The sequence below is a fragment of the Leucopleurus acutus genome (assembly GCF_964270905.1).
Source record: "Leucopleurus acutus genome assembly, chromosome: 5".
In the NCBI taxonomy this organism is placed as follows: domain Eukaryota; kingdom Metazoa; phylum Chordata; class Mammalia; order Artiodactyla; family Delphinidae; genus Leucopleurus; species Leucopleurus acutus.
This window is the reverse complement of record NC_139147.1, coordinates 73,279,315-73,303,644: the sequence shown is the minus strand read 5'-3', so window position 1 is coordinate 73,303,644 and position 24,330 is coordinate 73,279,315. Positions and strand designations below refer to the sequence as shown.

General features: G+C 35.5%; 1 protein-coding gene across 1 annotated transcript; it reads right to left on the bottom strand.

Moving 5' to 3' along the window:
* Positions 1-2,273: 2,273 nt before the first annotated feature.
* PPP1R2 (protein phosphatase 1 regulatory inhibitor subunit 2) lies at positions 2,274-23,774 on the bottom strand. The gene is made up of 6 exons (XM_082838983.1): positions 23,350-23,774; positions 13,269-13,376; positions 11,466-11,543; positions 10,826-10,923; positions 5,113-5,280; positions 2,274-2,948 (listed from the first exon to the last, which is right to left on the bottom strand). Exons 1-6 carry the CDS (start codon positions 23,469-23,471, stop codon positions 2,902-2,904), a joined length of 621 nt encoding a protein of 206 aa, XP_082695109.1. The 5' UTR covers positions 23,472-23,774; the 3' UTR covers positions 2,274-2,901.
* Between the last annotated feature and the right edge of the window lie 556 nt (positions 23,775-24,330).

Here is a 24,330-nt window from a genome sequence, read left to right as displayed (position 1 = left end):
ATGGTATATAAACCTCAAACAAAATTTCCAAATTTCTTCAGATTAAAGTAAAAAACAAAAACTCAAACTAAACACCTGAAAAATGTTACTCCTAAAGCACACGATGTGTATCAATAATCCAAATAAAGTTTACTTGTAAGGTACAACTGCAAAAATGAGGGAATTTCTACATCTAAAATGGCATGGATAAAGAGTATGAAATTTAGTTACATCTGGATTTGAATCCTGTCAACTGGCATGTATGAGACATTGAGACTGAAGAATTTGGCCAAGAGCATTTTCCTCACTTATAAAGTGCTGATAAGATACCTGTTCTGCGTGGTTGTTTTGAGGATTATATATTGGACACCTAGCACAATGCTGGGCAACTAAACAAACTACTCTGTCACAGTGTAGTTCAAGACCCTCTCCTGGTATCCAGAACATTTAGCCAATGGAACACGATAGCTGGGTAACAAGAAAATAAAATCCACACACAATCGTCATATACTGTATTTTATTACAATATGTTCGGTGTACTAATTTAAGAGGAAAAAATGTAAACAAAACGGAAGTCTAGGGAAAAATGGCACTTTGCTTTAATCTTCAATTTAAAGTTATTTTTAACAATCCATTTATACCATTATATGTCTCAGATTTTAAAGAGCATCATTGCTGAATTTCAGACTGAAAAATAAACAGAAAAGATGACATCAGAGGAGTTAAGCAGAGAAGAGATATTGATTAAAAAATTGAAAGTAAAATCTACTTTGGCTAGAACTGAACACTGACAGATAACTTTCTCCAAAGGAAAATCTAACTTGAGTCATGAAGGTCCATTTTTTGTATAGTTCAATACTGTGTCAATTAGGAATTCATGACGATGAACAGTTTTACTCAGTCACATTTGACTACCTAAAATCCTACTGGGCATGCTATTTGCCATGTCTTATTCCTCTTACATAACTATCTACTTCCTGAAACCAGAAATGCAAGTTTGCCTGTGATTTAAGTTTCAAGAAATAGTTTGTAGAAAACACCAAAAGGATCAGCTGTTAAAGGTCTTACCTTTTCTTCACTGTATAGCAGCTATTTCTACAAATAAAGAGCATGTGGATACTTTCTAAGGACTCGAAATGAGAAAACCAAAAACAGAGGTCTGTGCGCATGAACATATGTACACACATATGTATAAGCTTAAATACCCCCAAACAGGTTTAAACAGGTAAAATACCTCAACATTCTAAATTCAGAAAGTAGAGATAAACATTGTTTATAAATCAGTAGTATTACTAGCTAATATGTTTTAGTTAGAACACTATACCTGCAGTTCAAAAGTACTGATTGGATTCCATTAAAAAAAAAGACATTCAAATTAATAAAAACATTCTTCTAACAGCAAAGAATTCTCCCACTTCTTATTTATTTTGACATATTGATATTTCTATAAACTTGCAAGTGGAAGAAAAGCTGTTCAATAAAAGCCAATTCATACATACATACAGTATACAGAAATTATTTTAAAAGTCTGTTCATATAATGGATTCCTTTGGTACTAACAAAAAATTAAGATACAAATAATTGACTAGAAATGAAACCATCACTAAACTAAGATACACAGGAACTGCACTTCATTTCAGGGAAGAAGTCCAAATCTTACTGTGTTAGAAGAATAAAGTACATTTGTCATAGTATACATTATGATATTCCCTTAAAGCAGGAACTATTTAAGGTTTTTAAATTTAAAAAGTGTTCAGATTTACTTCTGTCTATACATTCAGGAACTATCATCATATCACTGGTTACACACAATTCTCTCATCATGCAAAAAAAACCCCCAAAAGCCTCAGTTAGTTGTTTTCTAAGGTCTAATTAAGTCAAACAATAAACTAATAATAGCACTTTAATTAGCAAGCTGTAAATCACAGAGGTGTAGAAATTCTGCAGTTGAATTGTATTTCCTGTCTATAGTACTGCTGCTATTCAATCTATTTTCTCCATGTATTAGAAGAACTAATAGGCATTGATAGTCAAAATAAGATTTTCATTGTTGCAGCAAATGACAGAATATGTGAGAAAAGGAAAAGTTCCTAATGTCACGACAATCTTTATGATCCTTTATAAAGGTAAAGGATTCTGTGCATATGCGTGGAAAGGAGTAAGAAACAAAGGTAGGAAGTTAAGACAAGTAGATAAAGGGAATGCTGAGACTATATTAGAATTATATTTATTTAAAAAACTGATCTGAAGTCTGCCCATCGAGAGTACAAAAAAAAAGTCAGAGCAGACGTTAGTGCAAGTTTAACCTGATAATTTATTTGTGGAAAAAGCTAATTTTGATGAGAAAAAGTTTAATCCTTTCCTTGTAAACATAAAAGAAACTCAACAGGAATTTTAAAGGTAGTATACCAGAAAATGCAACAGTAACTCTTATAATTCTTTTCAATTAAACAGACAAGTTGAAGATGCATGTTAAAATACTTTTCAGACTGAATATTTATCAGCCTGTATGATCTGTTGTTCCAATTGGATTTTGATTTTAAAAAAACCTAATTTTTATAAGAGCTACCACATCTAGAAGTGAAGAAAATAAATTAGATCCCTTCTCCCTCCCCAAAAGATATTAACTTCTAAAGCATAAAAAGCTATATATCTTATACAAATTAACCAGTGTTCTTACAAAAGTAATGTAGTTTTGGACTGATGACATTATGCTGTATTTGTGGTGAAGTACTAGGCACAAGAATATATGTATCAATTAGGCATTTTCAGTCTATTTAGTCTCTAAAGTTATTTAATTCTTGGCAATATATAATAACTGGTACGCATTTTGGTACTTAAGTCATGAATTGTAGAGAACAATAAGCAGTATGTTATAGTAACGGTTTGTATCTGACAATTACTGTGCTGAACGAATCCCTTCTATGAGCTCTGTGATTTGTTTTGCAGTTGGTCACATGTAGTAGATCCTGCAATGATAAAAGAAAAAACAGCAACATAATTTGTTTGTTGAGTATTGCCAAACTTGGAACTACCTGAGCTAAAGTTTCCTTCCACTGCTACGTATGATAAACAAATAGAAAGATCTAAAAAACAAGTAAGATATATTTCATGCAGACTGATCAGTATGATATGAAAGAATCTGTATACCCCGTAAATAATATAAAGAGCAGAACAGGTGTATCTATTTAAGTGACAGGACAAATAGGTTTCAGGTTGAACACTTTTGTGACTAAATCACAGGTGGATAGCTAAGAGTTTATTACAACTCAAATATCCAGAACTGTAAAAGATTTGTGTTTATGATATAAAAATGATAAAAAAATTTCCTGAGAGTCTAAACATGCCACATTTCTTTTTATAAAAACAGTGATAAAACAGCTGGGGATGGGCAGGAGTGTAGAAGAGGGGGAAAAGAAGGAAAATGATAAAAAAGTAATGGGTGCCATAGATCCTTGGAGATTTTAAAAGCTGGTAAAATTTTTTTAAGGGCCCAAGAACAGAAAATAAATAATGAACTTTCTTCTCTATGCCTTATTATGTAGTCTTTTCTATCTTTGTGGACGTTATTGAAGTGAAGCAGTATATACTCCTATGTAAGGAGTACTTCATCTCCACTGAAGAAAAATCGGCGTTAATACAAATTTTAATCATCTATTACACTTAAATGAAAAAAATGTATTTATGTGTTAAATCTGTGAAATCCAATGTTTTAGAAGCAGAGACAGACAAAAGGTCAGATTTATTTTTCAAAAGCTGTGGCTTAAAAAACAAATCCCTTTAATATTTGGCATAGTGGTGCTGGTACAAATTTCCATTGGCAAATGAAGGGTATTCCCAACGCTTTGTTAGAGTCGCTACAAATAGATACTGAAAGTCTGAGAAGAAACTGATGAAAAGTTATAACTCAGAAACATCTGCATTGAATACATAAAAAGAAATCACCAAGATATAGGTAACAGGGAAACAAAGACCAACTAGGAGATAGGTCACCTAAAAATGGATAATAAATTTAAAGAGAGAGAAGAGAGAGACATACAACAATAATTACTCAAGATAAAGTTTGTTCAAATTAAACAGACTATGGTGAATAAAATAGAAAGAAAATGCTGTATGAAACAAACTGAAACGCAAAAGCGTAACATGGAATAACAAAAAAATATTGTCATCCTGCTATTATAATGAGCACAGTCATCAGGTTCTACCATAGAATCACTTATATTTCGTATGTGCTCACCCAAACAATAATATAATAATTATTTACTTTCCTAAGACTTAATCATCCAAGGCACAACATATAAAAGTAAGTTACTAGGGAGGGTGGGAGGGAGGGAGATGCAAGAGGGAAGAGATATGGGAACATATGTATATGTATAACTGATTCACTTTGTTATAAAGCAGAAACTAACACACCATTGTAAAGCAATTATACCCCAATAAAGATGTTAAAAAAAAAAAAAGTAAGTTACATCTCCACTCAAAAGCACCAGTTTGCAGCACAAAGAGTAGGTAGATGGGCACAAAATCTGCATTAATGGTATAGAAGATTCACCTTTGTTGAATGCCAGAATAACAGTTTATGAAAAATAAATAAATAAAATCAATTTTCTATGACTGATTGAGAGTTGGTAGGCTGCAGTGGCTGCTTGTCTGAGACTTAAAACAAACAAAAATCAGCCAAATAATTTGTTGACCCAACAGTCGAAAGAATCAACACTGGAAAGACATGACATACTTTATGCCTGAAGGGATGTTCAAACAAATCTTCCATGTTAAAAACACGTTTCTTTAAAAAGTTTAAACCTTAATTGACATTGTTACGACAGACAAAATATGATCTGAACCATTAAAAACAAAGTATAGCTTAATATGAAGACAAACATCATTGCTTAAAGCCAAGTAGACCAAACAACATAAGACATATAACATAACATATGGGCTTAAATCAACTCTGAGCATAAAAACATTATTTTGAAACTGACCAACAGGGGTTGAAATTTTCTAAACTTTTGGCATAAAAAGTGAATTTTAGAAAAATTTTCTGAGGTTCTTCAAAGTTGAGAGCAAAATAAAGTATATTATTTAGGTAGAAAGGACCACAAGTGTCTCAGTGATATTTTCAAAACACCTAACCTTGATTTGATTCTTCTGTATTCATGCTTTCTCCAGCTGCAGTCTCTGACATTTCTTCATCCTCCTCCTCATCACGTAGGTCTTTTGAAATTAATTGTCTAGCTAATTTAATATTCAGTCCTTCATTGTAGTGAAGCTTCCTTTTCATTTCAAACTGTCGCTTTTTTTCTACAAGATACAAAAAAGTAGGCGTCTTTAGCTCAAAGACTGGCAAACTACAGCCTGTGTCTATTTGGTAAGTAAAGTGTTATGGAACACAGTCACACTCATTTGCTTTTGTAATGCTTAAAACTGCTTTTGTACTCAATGGCAGAGTTGAGTAGTTGCAATAGAGACCATATGGCCCTCAAAACCTAAAATATTTACTGTCTGGCCGTTTATAGAAAAAGTTTACCAACCTTTGCCTTAGATGCTTCAAGTACATCTTAATGGGAGACTAAGAGTAAGAGCCATTAGTAGTTATATTTGTGAAGGAAATTTAAAGATATAGGAAAATTCTCCAGATAGAGATGAATGAGAAAAAAGGAAAACTATAATACCATATACATACTATGTACAAAGCCTGCGTGCATGCACATGTGCACACACACACAAAATAAGACTCGGCAATTAACAACCGTTAATTCTGGGTCAAGGAACTATGGGGTAATTTTAATGTTTTCAAGTTTTCTATTTTTATAATTCAGAAAAAATTCCTTTAAAAAATTCTTATTATCCATTAAGAAATTGCCATGATTTAAAACATTGCTGGCTCTAAAGAGGGAGGGAGGGAGGGAAGAAGGGACGGGGAGAGGAAAAAAAAACAAACATTGCTGGCCTAAAAACATAACCTCATTCCCAGAGTAATTTTAAGAAAAATGTGTTATTAGGAACAGTAAAGTGATTCTAGACTATTCTTTATTTATAGTCTTCACCACAGAAACAAAAATAGCTGTAAATCAACACAACTGACCATATTTTATCAATATATAGCACTTTAAAGATCAACTTTAAGAAATATTATAAGATTTTAGAATTTCTTAGACCAGTAAATTGAAAAACAAAAAAGGAGTCGACATAAAATTGCCAACTGTTTATTTTGTCAAGAGCATTAAAACTCATTCACCATAGGTTTATTATGGTATTCATAAAAATATTTTAATGCCAAAAAGGCATAAGAGAAATCTCTCAGAATAAGGCTATTCAAAGTACTTTCTCTATGTCCCCTAATTCCCTCTATCGAACCCACATCCCCTGCAGTGGAAGCGCGGAGTCTTAACCACTGGACCGCCAGGGAAGTCCCTCCCTTTAAGTTTTTATTATCTATACTTATTTATGTTCTAAACACTGGCATTTACAGTTGTCACTACTGATCAGTCACTTTTCAGCCTCTATTTGGGTTGGGAGAAGGAAAGTTCCGAGATCAACATCCATATCATCATCCCATAAACATTTGTTGCAAACTACCAAGATCTTACCAGCCATCTTTCTCCTTCTCTAAGTTACTTTTGTGATTTGTTTTACTCTTTGAGTACCATATTGTAGAAGAAAGTAAAAATTTTTTAAAAAATCAATAAAAGACCAAATCCTCATGACTAAATTTTTAGTGATGAGTTTCAGATGATGTAAAGGCCAAGATTAAAAAACAACAAAAAATGATTCTAATTGCCTCCAATACCAGATACATTTACTAAAAAGGTAAGACTTTTTCTCAGTACAAAGTAACACATGTTCTTTTTCATGCAACTTAAAAGAACTTACAAAGTTTAAAAAAAAGCTAGAAACTTAAAAATCACTCAATCTCCACACTCAGAAATTATCATATTTTATGACTCGACTTTTTTCTAAAAATGTATTTTTTATAAAAATGAATCATACCTTGTTGTATGTATATGCTGTTTTCTCACTTACTGTATAGTTAGAATGACAACGTCCCAGGAAGTCTCAGTTTATGCCTATTGTCTGATGGAGCTGTATTAGTGACCCTTTCACTCTTAAAATAATCCAGAGTTTAGACAATAAAGTATATGAAGATAGAGTAAAATTCTGCCACGTACATAGCAGATCTACATAATTTTTAAAAGGTTATAAAGTAGTGAGTTATAATTTAATCCCCTAACTTGGTCAAAGGTTTCTGATTTCCCCCTTTGTATTTTCATTGTTTTTTATGATGTAATATACAGTTGACCCTTGAACAACGTGGGGATTAGGAGTGCCTACTCGCCTCACAGTTGAAATCCACATATAACTTTACAGTTCGCCCTTCATGTTCACAGTTCCGCATCTGTGGATTCAACCAACCGCAGACTGTGTAGTAGTGTAGTAGGTATTTAGTATAAGTGGACCTGCACAGTTCAAACCCATGTTGTTCAAGGTTCAACTTACATATTTGTGCATCTGTTCTATTATTTTCTCAACATTAGTTAGTGTTTTTTTTTCGTTTTTTGTGTGTTTTTTTTGCGGTACGTAGGCCTCTCACTGTTGTGGCCTCTCCTGTTGCGGAGCACAGGCTCCGGACGCGCAGGCTCAGCGGCCATGGCTCACGGGGCCAGCCGCTCCGCGGCATGTGGGATCTTCCCAGACCCAGGCACAAACCCGTGTTCCCTGCATCGGCAGGCAGACTCTCAACCACTGCGCCACCAGGGAAGCCCTAGTTAGTGTTTTTTTAAACTGTGCCTTATAATCCTTTAGTAAGTTATAACCAGCATTTTAAAAAAATGAAACAAAACAGAATAAACTGGATAGAACATATCACATATAGTAAAGGTTAAGTAATGTTTTGTGAAGTTTTAATTTTTATAATTTTATGTTTACATGTATGCTGAGTGGCACTTGGTAAAAAATGTTTGAGAAACATTGAAATAAAGCCTGGGAAACTGAATTGCTAGAGCAAAGGGTGTCATTTTCTTTTAAAGCTTTTGGCTCATATGTTGCCATATCGCCGTCCAGAAAAGCCAAACCATTTTTCACACCCACCAATTGTATATGAATAACTTATTTCTCCACATTCACACCAAAAGGGATATTGTCATTCTTTTTAATTTTTGTTGATCTGAAAGGAAAGAAAGGCACCATGACGCTGTTTTAATTTGTAGTTTCTTATTCCTAAGAGTTGATCTTATGGTATTTTTCTTTTGTCAATTATACTAATAGTCTAAGAAGATGATTTCTTTTTAATTCTAAGAGATATTAAACTCAGTTTTGCTTGTTATATATTTTAGTTTTGCAATACTCAAAATTTATTATATAATTTATGTATTTATTTTGTAGAAAGCTAACATAAGTGGTCTCAACCTTCTTTGAATATTAATTTTACTTATAATCTTTGTATGGCAGAGCAACATAATGCCAAAGAGTACAAAAATTTTCAGGTTTCAGGCCCAGCTCTAATAATAATCAACTATCCATGTGAACTTGACAAGTAAATTATCCTTTTTATACTTTCTTTGGCTATTTTTAAAAATAATATAATGGAGAATATACCGATTATTTTAAGTTATTAAAAGTTAATATTTACTGAGTACTTACAATATGCCAGAATCAGTGCTAAGTGTCTTAAATTCTTTATCTCATTTAATACTCAAAAATGACTCCAAATATTTTTATAGCCCCCCCATTTAGAAATGAGGAAACTGAGGGTCAGAGAAATTAGGCAAATTAGGTAAGTGACATACCTAGAGTACAAACTTAGATCTATCTGACTCCACAGCCAATATTTTAATTGTTATGTTACTAGTTACAAGATAAAATTTTCTTTTTCTTTTCTTCTTCTTTTTTTTTTTTTTTTGCGGTATGCGGGCCTCTCACTGTTGTGGCCTCTCCTGTTGCGGCATCTCCTGTTGCGGAGCGCAGGCTCAGCAACCATGGCTCACGGGCCTAGCCGCTCCGCGGCATGTGGGATCTTCCTGGACCAGGGCACGAACCCGTGTCCCCTGCACCGGCAGGCGGACTCTCAACCACTGCGCCACCAGGGAAGTCTCCAAAATAAAATTTTCTAAGAATTTCTTTAATAAACAAGGATGTTCAGACATGTAATTTATTTAAAAGCAATAAACACCTGTATCAGTAATTCTTACTACTGGGAACTTGAACTTGTGAAACTGTAACTAGTGAAATGGTTCCCCCTGCTGGCTAACTCCTGGAACTACAATTTGAGGGAAAATCCCTTAATGAAACTGACAATAGAGGTTAATAAAAAATTCCCTGTTCTCAACAGATCACGTTTTCAGAGAATAAGGAATCAACAAACTCTAGGAACAATTTCTATCTGAAACCGCTTCAAAGGCCTTTGGGGTATATTTTGGGAAAATAAATCAGGAAGTCACTGAGGATAGATAATATAATACAATTTGAGATTATGCTATATGTTATATTTCTTTCTTGTATAGTACTCAAACTATCATAGTTTTGTTCAATACACTACATTCTAAAGATGATAGGAGGGAATAGCAAATTGTACCTTTACACATGACAAAGATCCTGACAGTTAACTAGCAAATATTCAGAATCGTAGTTCTAAAGTTTCTAAACTTCTTTACAGTACAGGTAGTTTCTGCATTTCAAGCCTTCAAGTAAACAAACTACTCGATTTCTTTTTTCTTTTTTGTGAGGGTGTGTGTTTTTCTTGCATTTTTTTTCCTACATACATAGGCTTGGTCTTCCCTTTTAAAAATAATTGAAGGGACTTCCCTGGTAGTGCAGTGGTTAAGAATCTGCCTGCCAATGCAGGGGACACGGGTTCAATCTCTGGTCTGGGAAGATCCCACATGCCGCGAAGCAACTAAGCCGGTGCACCACAACTACTGAGCCTGCGCTCTCGAGCCCGTGAGCCACAACTGCTGAAGCCCGCGTGCCTAGAGCCAGTGCTCCGCAATGAAAAGCCACTACAATGAGAAGCCCGCGCATCGCAACGAAGAGTAGCCCCCACTCGCCGCAACTAGAGAAAGCCCACGTGCAGCAATGAAGACCCAACGCAGTCAGATAAATAAATTAAATTAAAAATAAATTATTAAAAAATAATTGAAAATAAACTATATAAGCAATTTTCAGTTCCTGTGATTATACATTCACATCCTTCAAAATTACAAAAAGCAACAAAGTGAAATATTTTCCATCTTTCCTTACCTCCACAGATAAGAACTATTACTTGTAAAAACAGGAACAATGAATAGGTAGCAATGCCTTAACTGTGTATGTACTGTGTGGGCTAAAAGAGCCTCTTTCATCCTTGTTGAGAGGGCTATCTTTATCTCCTTTCCTGTGACACTTCTGTTCTTTCTGTTCAATGGGACCTAACAAAAATCTTTATTCCAAGTCTGACCATCTTGATTCATTTGGTAAGCTTCACCACTGCCTTAATACAGAAAAAGCACAAGCAATTGAGAAATTAGCTCTTACTGCTATCCACTTTAAGATCATCCAAACACTCAATGACCCTAAATGTATTAATTTAATAAATATTTACTGAGCATCTACCTGGTATAGATGCTTGGTACAAAGAAAGGAACACATGTTAATCCCTTTACAGACAGTAATATTTTCTTGAAATGGGGGGGGTGTGGAGCTGTCATACAGTAAACCCACACAAGTAGAATCTGAATTATAAAAATGTTGCTCCTTAATCTCCCACCATCCACTTCCTAAAAAGGAAAACCATTTGACAGTCTTCTATATAATGTATTTATCTCAGCAAAAATTATTAGCAATGCTAAAAGCAGTAAAAGAAAGAAACTACCTCGTTCTTCAGGTGAGAGGTCACTATCCTCATCTTCACTGCTTTCTTGTTCACGAACTCGACACTTTGGCTCTGAGCTTTCAGCAGCAGCAGTTAATCTATACAACAATCATTTAAAAAGAAATCAATACTGTGATAGTCTTATATTAGTTGAGTGTCTCACTCTACTTTTTAGTCTCATAAAAACATCTAAAGATCATTAATATGCTAGCTATAACCTGATGAGGAACATAAAAAGCAAGAGAGTGGGACTGTATATAGAAACCAATAAACAAGAAGAGTGGAAGTTGACAAACCCATGAACAGCAAATAGAGCTTTTTTTCAGGAATTCAACTTATTTTGCCTCTCTCACTTCTATCTTTAAAACCCAGGTGACAGGATATTAAAAAGCAAAAACAGAAAAACCTCCATTCAGGGAACTGACACAGGGAATCTGTGTACCAGCTTCTGGTTCTCAATCTACATACCTTGATTTTAACCTAGAAATAAGACTATGTAAGTTGCTATGAAAAAACCAGATAAACTTATTTATTTAGCACATGCTTTTTATTTACACTTGTACAAGTAAAGTAAAATGCCTTTAACTCTGCAGAATTAAAAACAGCATGAGAAAAATGCTTTATAGTCATCAATACTTACTTCCTAGCTAAGATATCTGGGGTCAGGGCTTCAGTGGTTTCTGAATCACTCAGTGCATCTTCATCACCACCTACCATACTAGGATGATAAGCACATTATAAATTAATACCTGAACTATAATTTTTCAAGCAGGAAAACAAGGTAGAGAAACATAATTCTATTGACTAAAAGTATCAATGTATTTATGGCTCTGTTGTCATCTTTGAAGTTTAATTTTACACTGTTTCTATTTGATGCAAATATTTAAAAGTATAGCACCAATCAAGAAAAGCCTTCAAATAATTTAAAAAAAAGAAAAAACATGCAAAAAAAAACCCCACTGCAACTATAAAAATAAATACTGAAAACACGAATCATCTGGAGGGGGAAAAAAAAAAACTTCAGTTAGTCCATCCAGTGGCAGGGAAAAAATAATGCAAAAGAACCCTATCCAGCTTTAGAATATGTATTTGTACATCAACCTGAAGATAAGACACAAATGATCTATGCAAACACAGGTTAGGTAAAATAACAAAATTAGATCCTAAGACCTAATTCAGGAAGTTTAAAAGCTATTTAGCGTACGCAATCTACTCTCTAATGAAATATTTGCTCCCCACATAATTGCGAAAAATGGTTATCTTTATTATTTAAATATAAACAGTTTTAAAATAATGGCTACAGCTATTTATTTTTGAATGTTTGATCTTAATTTTTTTAGGATAGTTATCTCCAACCAACACAGATAAGGGATGTCTACTACCTTTATTGAAAAGGAAGAAAGCATTGACTTTGGCTTCTGGTACAATAGAAGTTTTAGTTTACGTTTTAAAGTATATACCTGTAATTAGGAGAAAAATAAGGATCACTTTCATAAATGATATGTCTACTTCTTCCCTCAAGCTTTATTAGTACTGAGTTTCAGTATCTGTACCTCCTATTTCATTATTTTTCTCCCCTTGTCACAATCATGTTAATTCTTGTTTTTACTGTTTTTGCTATTATCAAGTTATCTCAACTTATCTTCCAAAGTTTCATCCATTGATTTAAAACAGAATTTCTTTAACTCTATTTTAATAGTAACTTCTGGATTTATACTGTTTTACTTCAGTGACAAATACAAAATATTTCAGTCCTGAAAATCTTTATTTTCTTCAATACAATCTAGGCATGATCTGAATTAGGTATTTCTAACTTATTTAGAATCTCATTATGTTTATTGGTGCCTTATTTTTGTCTTCATACTAACTACAGCCATACACTATCATTTTACAACTCATTAAAAAAATGATAATGAGTCATTTGAGTCTGGAAGACTCAAAACTAACAATTACAATGCAATTATATGAACTACAATATCATGTAAGTTCAAAAATAAGGACATGAAACAGTAGTAATGTCCACTTGTCTTTGCATGGATTAAAAAAGAGTTACCATCTGTGAAGTTATCCCTTTCTGCAAACAGAATGAATAAGCCCCTGACACCTACTTAGGAAGCAAACAAGCCCAGCTCTCATCTTCCTTTACAAATAGATGACTTTAAGGAAGGCAAAAGTCACTTTGTATATATCATTAGCAGCTAGGGACCACTGAGGTGCAATGAATAAACATTTACTACTATAATTATAATGTAAAAAATGGATTCCATAAAGTTCCATATTACTTTTACTATTACACAAAAATATGCAGTTGAGTTATTAATTAGTGTTCCAGTAACAAATATAAAAAAACAGACAAAGATTCAAATCATCTGTTATCCAGAAGCTCATGTCAAATGCAAAATGGAAACAAGTCAAAAAAGGAATGCTGTGTACAAAACATTACCTATGGTAAGGAGTGCTAGGTTCATCTATTTTCATTAAACCATAGTCTTTGTCTGCTGGATGATATGTCGCCAGGATGTTCATTTCATCCCACTTCTGGGACTTTTTACTACAATAATAAGAAAAAAACTTTTCCTCAATGTAGTGAAAGATACAAAATGTACACATCTAAAATTCACGAACATCCAAATCCCACATTGCAATTTCTATTTGACTGCTAACTTCTATTTTTACATCTACTTTCTTGGAACAGAAACTGACTTGGGTAAAAGCCATAAGTAACTACAATAAAGTGTCAGTAAATATTTTACAGAATACTTAGTGCCCACATATTAAAAACACATTACAGTTGTCCCTCGGTATCCTCAGGGGATTGGTTCCAGGACTGACACAGATACCAAAATCCAAGGATGCTCAAATCTCTTCTATAACATGGCGTAATATTTGTATATAATCTCTGCACATCCTCCTGTATACTTTAGACCATTACTAGATTACTTATAATGCCTAATACAATGTAAATGCTATGCAAATAGTTGTAAATACAATATAATACAATGCAAATAGTTGCTGGCACATGGCAAATTCAAGTTTGGTTTCTGAAACTTTCTGGAAATTTTTTTTCCAGAATATGTTTGATCCATGATTGGTTGAATCTGAGGATGCAGAACCTGTGGATATGGAGGGGTAAACAGATTCTTCACCAGACATTCAAAAAACGATTACATTATGACATGTTTAATCTTCATCTGGCCTATAGAGTAACAGCAAAAGCTGGAATTTACACATTGCCTGATCTCAGTAGTTAAGGATTTTGGATCTACGATATATTTTTAATAGTTTGATAAAAAACACAACAAGAATATTTTCCTTGGCCTAATTTTTTTTAGCAGTATCTATAACAATCAAAATAATCATAACATAAAACTACAGAGAAAACCTCATTAAATTCAGATACCATTAATAAAGATTTAGATTGCACATAAAATTATACCTTAGTTGTTTTTTTTAAAATTTAGAAATATAACGATTTGCTGATAAATGGTTTCAGATCACCTGGAATAAATCTACTTAAGAAAACTAGAAATGCTTTGTAAATGCTTTATGAACATCCATTAGTGTCCATTCAACAAAATATTTGTACAACTACTAAGGTGCTCAATAATTAAATGCCTCAATTACAAATCCTTATCTACTCATTAAAAAGGACATCAACAACCTCTGTGCCAGCCAACAATCTGTTACATATACAATTTGTGACTTGGTTATATACTTAAAAATAAAACTACCTTAAAAAAAAATCAATGTAGATTTTACACAGATTCAAATCATCCTTTCCATATTTGCTCAACATTGGTGAGGTTTTACTGCAGATATTTTCAATTTTCCTAAATCTACCAATACCTGGATCTTGAACTGCTCTTGAAGAAAGACAGTTTTAAAATTTTAATATTATATTCTCTTCTCCATGTTCTGAGTCACCTTAAAAATTACATGTGCCCACTCGTGGCAGTTGAGCCTGACTTTATGCTCTTCTGCTTTCTACCATAAAGGGCCCACAGTGTCCTCATTTAAGGCCAATCACTTTTTTCCTTCATATTTTTATTGTGGTAGAATATACATAACATAAAATTCACCATTTTAACCATTTTTTTTTTTTTGCTATTCGCGGGCCTCTCACTGTTGTTGCCTCTCCCGTTGCGGAGCACAGGCTCCGGACGCGCAGGCTCAGCGGCCATGGCTCACGGGTCCGGCTGCTCCGCGGCATGTGGGATCTTCCCGGACTGGGGCACGAACCTGTGTCCCCTGCATCGGCAGGTGGACTCTCAACCACTGCGCCACCAGGGAAGCCCCATTTTAACCATTTTTAAGTGAATAGTTCTGTGACATTAAGTACATTCACATTATTGTGTAACCATCACCATCATCCATCTCTAGAACTTTTTCATCTTCCCCAGCTGAAACTCTGTGCCCACTGAACACTACCCCTCACCCCCGCCACAACAACCATTCCATTTTCTGTCTCTAAGACCACTCGAGGTACCTCTTATAAGTGGACTGATACTGTATTTGTCCTTTGTGGGTGGCTTATCTCACTTAATGTCTGTATGGTTCCATCCATGTTGTGGCATGTGTCAAAATTTTCTTCCTTTTTAAGGCTGAATAATATTCAATTGCAGACTAAATGCTATTAACTACAACTTCCTTTTAAGCCTACTTATCCTTAGTTTTATCAACAGGCAAATGTTGGCCTAGATATACTCCACAGGTGACTGCCACTACAACTCCCATTCCCGCCCCCCACCAAACAGAAGTTTCTTCACCATGAAAAAGTCAAAATCTTAAGTTTATAAGAAGCTAAAAATTAATGGGTCATTTATTTTTAAAGCACAGAAGTAACACTTCTTCTTCAAAAAACTGCTTTTTTATTCATTCAGCAAGGTACTCACCTGAATTTTCAACTAATCAAACTTAAATGTTGCTAGTGTGTGTATGTATATAACACTTGATTGAACTAGACTGTGTATATAGATGTTGCTTTAAAATAGTATTGATTTCTTTAGATGCCTAGTTTCTGACCATCAGAGTAATAGTTGGTCTTGTGGCAAAAAACAACAACAGTAACATACAACTGTGAGAAGATGTTTAAGGTTCAAGTTCCACCTACCCTTCATTAGTCCTGTTACTATAGGCAAGTCCAACAAACATTCTCTCTTGGGCTGTATTTACTCTACATGGAAATTATAAAAAATGGAATTTTTAAATCTAAAGTTTTGTTACAAGTCTGGAAACCATATCTCACTTAGCACTGTGAGAATGGCTTGCGATAAGGCATTCTGAAAAAATGTTTAAATTGCTTATGTATGAATGCCTTCTCCCACTGTCCCACATGAGTCAAAATTTAAATGATTTTGAAATATTTATGATCTGCTACAGAATGAGTTTTTCTAAAAAGCAGTCAGTTTTCTATTTGACTAAATCTACAGTTTCAGATTTGTATTTTGCTAAATAGCTCTATTATCTACAAATTTCTGTAAATTTAGAAAGCAAATGATTTAGGTCTTCTCATGGTCATATTCTACATAAGGAAACTCACAGTGAAGAGAGATACACTTTAAAGATTTTAGACAGCAGAAATGATCAAGAAGCTTCTGATCAGAAGGATAATTAAAGACATATACAAATTTTAAGAGAATTAGATTAATTTTGTAAAGAAAGCAATTCAATTAATAGACAAAGGGAGACCCATTATATGGTAACTCAATGTTCCCTCCTGATAGACAAGGCCTCTGAAATGATAAGCCAGAGTTAAGTCCGAGTCAGAAACACAAAAGCACAGGTAAACGTTTCATAAAACCTGTATTAATACAGTCCAATTAAGATTCCCTATTAAAGATATTGTAAAAGATAACGTAAAAGATAACTAGCACATATCTATTTATATAAAGTTCAAGAGCACGCAAAAACTAAAATGTATAGGGATGTATACTTAGGGAATTACCGTAAAAGTCAGGATAGTGATTATATTACAGGGGAGGAGACTGTGATTGGAAAGGACAGGAGACATTTCTTTTCTTTCTCTGTTTTTTTTTTTTAATATTTATTTATTTATTATTTATTTTGGCTGCACCGGATCTTAGTTGCATCATGCATGAGGGATCTAGTTCCCAACCAGGGATCGAACCCGGGCCCCCTGCATTGGGAGCGGGGAGTCCCACCCACTGGGCCACCAGGGAAGTCCCAGACAGGAGACATTTCTGAGGTGATGGAAACATTCTTCTTCTTGACAGGGGTGTTTGCTTTATAATTATTCCTTAAGCTTTAAAATTACATCTAATACACTTTTCTGTATGTGTATTAAATTACAATAAAATATTTAAAAAATAAACACATACAAAATGACTTTGTTAGGTGTGTCCTAATCTCAAAGTAAAACAAGCTACTTCCTAAGTGATGCTAACAATATTGAATTAAAATGACAATTTATCATCATTAGAAGAATGAAGATGGCCCTCTGAAGTTACAGAGGTACCCCCAAACACCCTGCAAATCTGTTCTGTGAGACAATGATAGAAGAAAAAGAACTGAATTGTAGGATATAAGAAGAAATGATGTTTTCTTGAAATTAAGGATAAAATTTAAAAATCACAATCCTAGTACCTTAACCCACTAACAATTTTGATTTCTGTATATTCTTTCAACTCTAACATATACGAAAAAATACCCAAGCTATTAGTATATATAAAAATATAGACAAAACAGTATACATATAGTATATATAAAAATAGCTTCTATATCAGTATATGTATTTTATCATAAGCTGCTTGTATTTTCTAGTCTTTACCTTTTTAATATTACATGCATAATATTCAATAACAAACTATTTACCTAATATTAGATATTTAGATTGAATCCAGTGTCTTCCTACTTAAAGTAAAGCAGAAATGAACATTTGTGCATATTGTATTCAATGACTTTTCAGGATAATTTGCTAGGACAAGCATATCTGGGTTAAATTTATCAAGAGCTTTGTAGTTCACTCCATGTTGCCATATAGCTTTTTTTTTTAAAAAGAGGACTATTTGTAATGTCCCCAAATAACTGCCAAAACTTTGCCAGGATTGGGTATCTGTGTGTGTTTTTGCCACCTGAGAGGTATAAATTGATATTTAAATGCTGTTTTATGTTTCTCTGCTCATTACCTAATAAATCATATGAAAAAATGCTTATTTTACTTTCCCTGTGTGAATTGTGTACATCCTTTGCCTATTTACTGGAAACATTCTCATTGAGTGAGTTCTTTGTATCTACATAAATGTAAAGAACTCATTCAAATTTATGAGAAGGTTTAAACCACATTATATATAACTCCAAGATATATATAAGATTTAAGCTATATTATATAGAACCACATTACATATAACCTAAATTTTTCCCATTCGCTTGCCATTTAGTTTACTATCTACTATAAACAGAATTAAAGTTTTATATATCCAAAGCTTCACTCCACATCTTCACCACAATACTAAGAGGAAAAGAACCTTACAACTGTCAAGATCCAGAGGAGATATTATCTTGCAAAACCATGAACTTTCAGTAAGGGCATAAAACAACAGACTCCAAAGAATGCTGGAAATTCTTAGGAGGAAAGTAACGAAGTCGAAGAAACTGTCTGCAGAGGACACTGGATATGGAAATTAGCATCTCTTAAATTCTGGTAGAATTAACATCAGTTGAGTAACAAAACCCAAGGAGTGAACTTGGTTTATTCCCAATACTACCACAAACTGTTCGTGTGACCTTCTTTGGGCCATCATCTCCACTTACAAAAAATAGGCACAGTACCACTTACACTGAAGATCTGCTGTGAGGGTGAAAGCACCTGCTAGTTTCAGCTCCCTCCTCCCTCTCGGGTGATTGGTTTTCCGGCAGCCTAAATCTGCACCAGAAAAAGTCACCAATTCTCACTTTCACTTTGATAGCTCATATGATGCCATCTCAAAGACCTACTCATACTTCTTGTTGCTTGTGACCTTCTCGTTTTTACAGTTTTAGCTGAGTTTGGAGTGGGAAGCAGGATTTTGCTTCAATGTGTTAAACTTTAACCCCACATTTCAAGAAATGGTTCTTTCTTAAACGAAGATTCAACTTCTGTAGGTTGACAAAGTACAAGCCTTTGAAGCTTGAACAATTAAACTAAGACTTAAAAATAAAAGCAATTAGTAAATAAAAGGTCACTTTTGGAAAACTTTACTCAGTGGGCCTTTGACCGTATTCCATATCCCTTTATAGGCAGAAAAAGACAAAGCTGAAGCATGCTTATATAAAATTATATTAAAGGAAATTAATTTAAGCACAATTTTTCCAAGCAGAATTTGCCTATATTACCTAAGACTACTACAGAATTTGAATTGAACACAGTGAATCCAAAGCATACTGTGTACAACAACCCCAAAAGTGGGGAAAATTAGATTTCTGTATTTCTAATAGAATAAGACCAACATTTGAGGGTGAGGTACGGGGTTAAACACTTTACATTTAGTAACTCATTTAATAATTAAACTAGGCAGGGATATAATGAATAACGCACTGTAAGTCACAGAGCTAATAAGTAGCAAAGAGGATCTGAACCCAGGCAATCTGGCCCCATATTAATCACTAACCTTTAACACTTCTAATAAGATAGGCTTTAGTAACACAATATTTTCAACAATTCCAAGTGAACATTTTTCTCACTTCAGTATTTCTGAAAACAGAACATGTCTTAAAATGGATGGCATCTTAAAATTGGCAGTATGTTTTTCTTTCTTGGTGCTACCTAAAATCATGGTACATCTTAGAATCAATGGTGTCTTGTTTTTGATGAAACACACGTACTTACTCACTAGATCTGTTATGTCTGACCTTCACAGGTTGTTCACTATATTCAAAGCATCCAGAAAGAATGGGAATTCCACAATCACAGTGATGACAGTGGTGTTCTAATTAGTTGAGCAGGGTGCTGCAATATACTGACATTATCTATGCCTAATTATGTGGATTTACAGACTATATCCAGTTTTAATTGAACTAACCCTCAAAAAGTGGCACCTGACAAATGGTACCTGAAGAAACCACTGAAGATAACAGTACCAATGCAAAGTACAGAGAATAAGAAGATAACACCACTAGGACATTAAAAAAACAAAAAGGTTGGACAAGAACTGTATATGAAAAAATCCTAAAGACTACTTGAAATACGGCAGTATATAAACCTCACTTTAAGTATATATTGAATCTTGAGATATTATCTAATGGTAGTAGTATATGTATATAAATCATAAACAAACATATTTAAAACATATTTCAAGTTTTTCCTACTAAAATGATGCACAATCAAGAAGTTTAGAGACCAGTGGAATAGCACAACTCATGACTTAAAAAAAAATCCCTTAGTAACATCTCTTTATGTTAAATAAAATGTTCTGTTAAATTATACCCTCTCACAACCTGATGGCGTTGGGGTAGGGAGTGGTTTGTGCAGAAAAGGGAAACTACCACTGTACTTCACATGATAATGGCACCAATGAAAGTTATTCGTGGATTCTGTATTTGCAAATCTGACTACTTGCCAAAATTTATCTGTAACTCCAAAATCAATACCTGAGATTTCTGTCTCTCTGACATGCATAAAGCAGGGAAAAATTTGAGTTGTCTGATGCACATGTTCCCAGCTGAGACTAAACCTTGCTTCAGCTCTCTTACTGTAAATGTGTCCTTTTTATCTATTTAGTACCATGTTTTTTGCTTTTCTGGTGAATTAGCCGTTCAAAATGGCTCCCAAAGATTGTGCTTAAGTGCTGTCCAGTGCTCCTAAGCCCAAGATGATTGTTATGTGTCTTATGGAGAAAGTATGTGTTAGATAAACTTCATTCAGGCATGAGTTATATATAGTGCTATTGGCCATGTGTTCAATGTTGATGAATCAACAATATGTATAAAATTAGGTGTCTTTAAACAGAAACAGAAATTTTAAAAGGTTATGGACTGATTGGTTGATGAAAATGTTGTGACCAGAGGCTTACAGGAACCTAAGTCTGTATTCCCCCTAGGAGTAACAGTTCAGTATTAACTAACTCAGTGTTTGTGGTGACTTTATAGAGTGTCACTACTGAGAACAGTGAGAACTGACTTAAATCCCCGGTCATTTTCACATTAATATGAGATTATTTTACTAATACTCTGGCTCCAACATTTGAAGTTAGACCATCACACCATACTTTTTAGTTTCTGAATTTTAAGTGCATTGTACTTGAAAGAGCTATTTCGGTCCTTTATACATGAAAGGGAAAATACTGGTTGTACTAAACATTATAAAAAGTTTGTTTCAAATGTGTTCACCTATACTTTCATTGTTTCTGTTCAAAGAGGCTCTCATAAAGTCACTAATATTGTTTGCATGAGCTGTGCCATAAATAATAATGTGTACTGTATTACAAATAGAATTAGTTTATTTCCCTTCCAGTCAAATAACACTTACCATGAAAAAACCCATCCCCTTTTACTACTTAGAGCTAAACATCATAAACCTCAATGAATTAGGGCTTGGTAACTGCCTTTGAAGACAGGACTATAACCTCCTAATTTACATAAGTCAAAGTCAACTGCCTTGCAAAAGGCCCCCTTTAAGTCAGTCTGCCCTGTTAGCAGCTCCTAGAGAAGGAGCAGCTCTATGTAGGTGAGACAGTCTAGTATAGTGGCTTTCCAGGCAGAAGGACCTGGAGGTAAACCCCCGTCAATTACATAAAGAGGCCAACACACAGAGTGGGGCCACCAGAAATTACAGCAGACCAAAGTTGAGAATAAACAGAAGCAGCAGCAAAAGACAGAAGAAAGTAATAAGCTACTTGGTAGCCAAACAAAAAGAAGCTCACACTGGAGAATAGGTAAATAACTTAAATGCTAGTGAGAACCACATTCTTGCTGCTGAACACCCTGAAATCATATAAAAGCCTTCCATAGTTTGTTTTGTTATTAAGACTATCTTGGTCTTCCTGTTATAGCTATGCTCTGGTAAGATTATTTTCTTAATCCCATTACAACACCCCCCCCCCCTTCCCATATGAAGCGGCTTACCCCAAATAGAGGTTTGAAAATTGCATGTTGGAGAACGTAAGAGAGTCAAGCATCCAAAAGAGAGTGGGAGTAGGAGAGGTGCTAGACAAATTAAGGTCCTTTCCAATCCCCAAAGGCCATGATTCTGAGCTGTGATCCTACTTAATGTTTTCCTCTAGGTAACACAAATCCCCATAAATTTACCATCACCAAACTGTAGTTCCTTTTATAGCCCTAAAATGATCCTTTTGAACAGGTGTGCCCTAGTTCCAATATTCAAAGTTTTCGGGAACATCCTCATTTTAGCTTTATGACTTCACAGATTTCAACAACTTTTCTTAGGCCTTACTTCCAGAATGTAGAGTCCTTATGTGTTTAGTATCTTAGAACACCCAAGCCCCCGAGGACTTCTAACCCAGTGTTGTATTTTACACTATATATACGGTTTTGCACCTTTTTTTTTCCCCATTGAGGACTGCACCTTGGATATCTTTCTCTGCACATTAACATCTATTTCATTCTTTTTAAAGGCTGGTCTGTTTTCCCATTATACTAATGTACCATAATTAATATTTCACCAGTCCTTCTTAAGGGACCTTGGGTTGTTCCCAATTATTTACTATCACACACAATGCTATGGGTCAACATCTTTTCACATATGTATTTGTGAGTATGCAAAAGCAACTAAATTATCACGGGATCATTTTAAGTTGGTACTTTCTGAACTGTTCTGAGCTTACATATGTCTTTCAAGAGGAACAAAGACTAGAAAGCGCTCAAACTCTCGCTGCAGATGCAAAAATAATTAGCAATAAGTAGCTTTCCATTAAATATAGATCAGACTGGGAAATTTTCGGTTTTTTTTAATGCAGAGATAATGACAAACCAGCACCCAAGAGAGTGAATGTGGCATGATTCTTGTGGTAATGTTCACCTAAAAAGGAACGACTATGGCAGAAGGGCAATTAGAAAAATGGAGAAATTATCTCTTTTTCGGAGGAGTCTCTTATTAGCTTGCGAGTAGATCTTAAAGGGCTCCCAAGCCAAGAAAATACCCTTTACTCATTGAATTTAAGACACTCCAATACGAAGTGAAGAAATAATAAATGCTTAACAGGTGAAGCTTTAACTTCAATTTGATTCTTTAATATTCCCAATTTCCAGAAGCTCAAAGATCATGGTGTATGTTTTCAAATTATTATATATGCGTATATACTTAAAACCCACACAACAAACGTCATAGCTCCTGTCTTCTTTATAATCACTCCACCCCTCAGCCTGGCCGGTGGAGGGAGATCCGAGCGGCACAAGGGCCGCATCTACGCAGCCGCCCCGCCCGCCCGCCCGCCCGCCGCGCTCGGTGTCCGGGGTCGGGCTGGGGGTCGGCAACAGTGCCGGGGGGCGGGGAGGGCGAGGCCGCCCAGGCGGGGAAGAAGGGGTTGGCCAGGCCGACCCGGGCGACGATGGCCGTCCCTCGCGGCTCTTACCTCAGCTCTTCGTCGACACTCCTGCCGGGCTGTTCGGCCGATGCCACCACAGAGGAAGTCGCAGCGCTCTTGTTCTTCAGGATCCCCTTGATGGGCCGGTGCGAGGCCGTCGAGGCCGCCATTGCCCGTCGCTCCGGCGGTCGGCTCAGCGTCGCTGCTTGGCGCCGGGTACAGGAAGGAAAGGGCTGGGCGTGAGCAGAGACTCGCCAGTCAGCCGCCAAGCCCGCCTGGGGCTGAAGCGGCCGCACCTGCTGTCGCGGAGACAGCCACCAGAGTCGTTGTCACGACACAACGACTCGGACGCTCTGGCGTCCAGCCGACGCCGCGTGGCTAGCGGTCCTTAGCGCGCCGGGCGGCCCTTACAGCACCCTAGGCTACCCACACTTCATCCGCGGCCCGCGGAGAGAAGCCGGCCTAACGCCGGAGCGACGCCGACGCCTAACCCAAGCGGGCCCGCCCTCTCGCGATATCTGGGGAGGGGCGGGGGCGGGGCGGGAACCATGTCCACCTCCTCGCCCCGCCCCTTCCCGTCCCTCTCGGTGAGCTCTCTCCTGCCTTGGCTGGGGCTCTGGGTGAGGAAACGTTCCGAGAGGTTTCCGGCTGGAGTCTGTACCGAGCTGTACATCTCAACAAGCACCCTCGCTCCCACCATTTCATGAGGTTCATATTGTTATTTCTGTATTTTATAGATCTGAAAATTGAAGCTCAAAGGTGACATCATTCGCCAAAGATATTAACTGACTTTCAGAGAAATGAAGTATGTCTCCTCTTTCCTTCCATTTAACCAGCATAAAAAGTTTAACTATCCATTATAAAATCATGAAATATCAGCATTGGAATGGTCCTTAGAGACCTATTGTGAGATCATAGAATACTGACTTTTATGAAATCATAGAACACCAGCGTTAAAATAGTCTAACTTATTTTTACCATTGGAAAAGCTGAAGGAGAGGAGAAGTGACGGGACCACCACTGTCACAC

Coding starts and splice junctions, on each gene's coding strand:
- PPP1R2 (XM_082838983.1), bottom strand. CDS start 23,471: ATGGCGGCCTCGACGGCCTCGCACCGGCCCATCAAGGGGATCCTGAAG. Junction 13,377..23,349: donor AGTGTCGACGAAGAGCTGAG/GTAAGAGCCGCG, acceptor TTATTATTGTAG/TAAAAAGTCCCAGAAGTGGG. Junction 10,924..11,465: donor CCAGATATCTTAGCTAGGAA/GTAAGTATTGAT, acceptor ATTGTTGTATAG/ATTAACTGCTGCTGCTGAAA.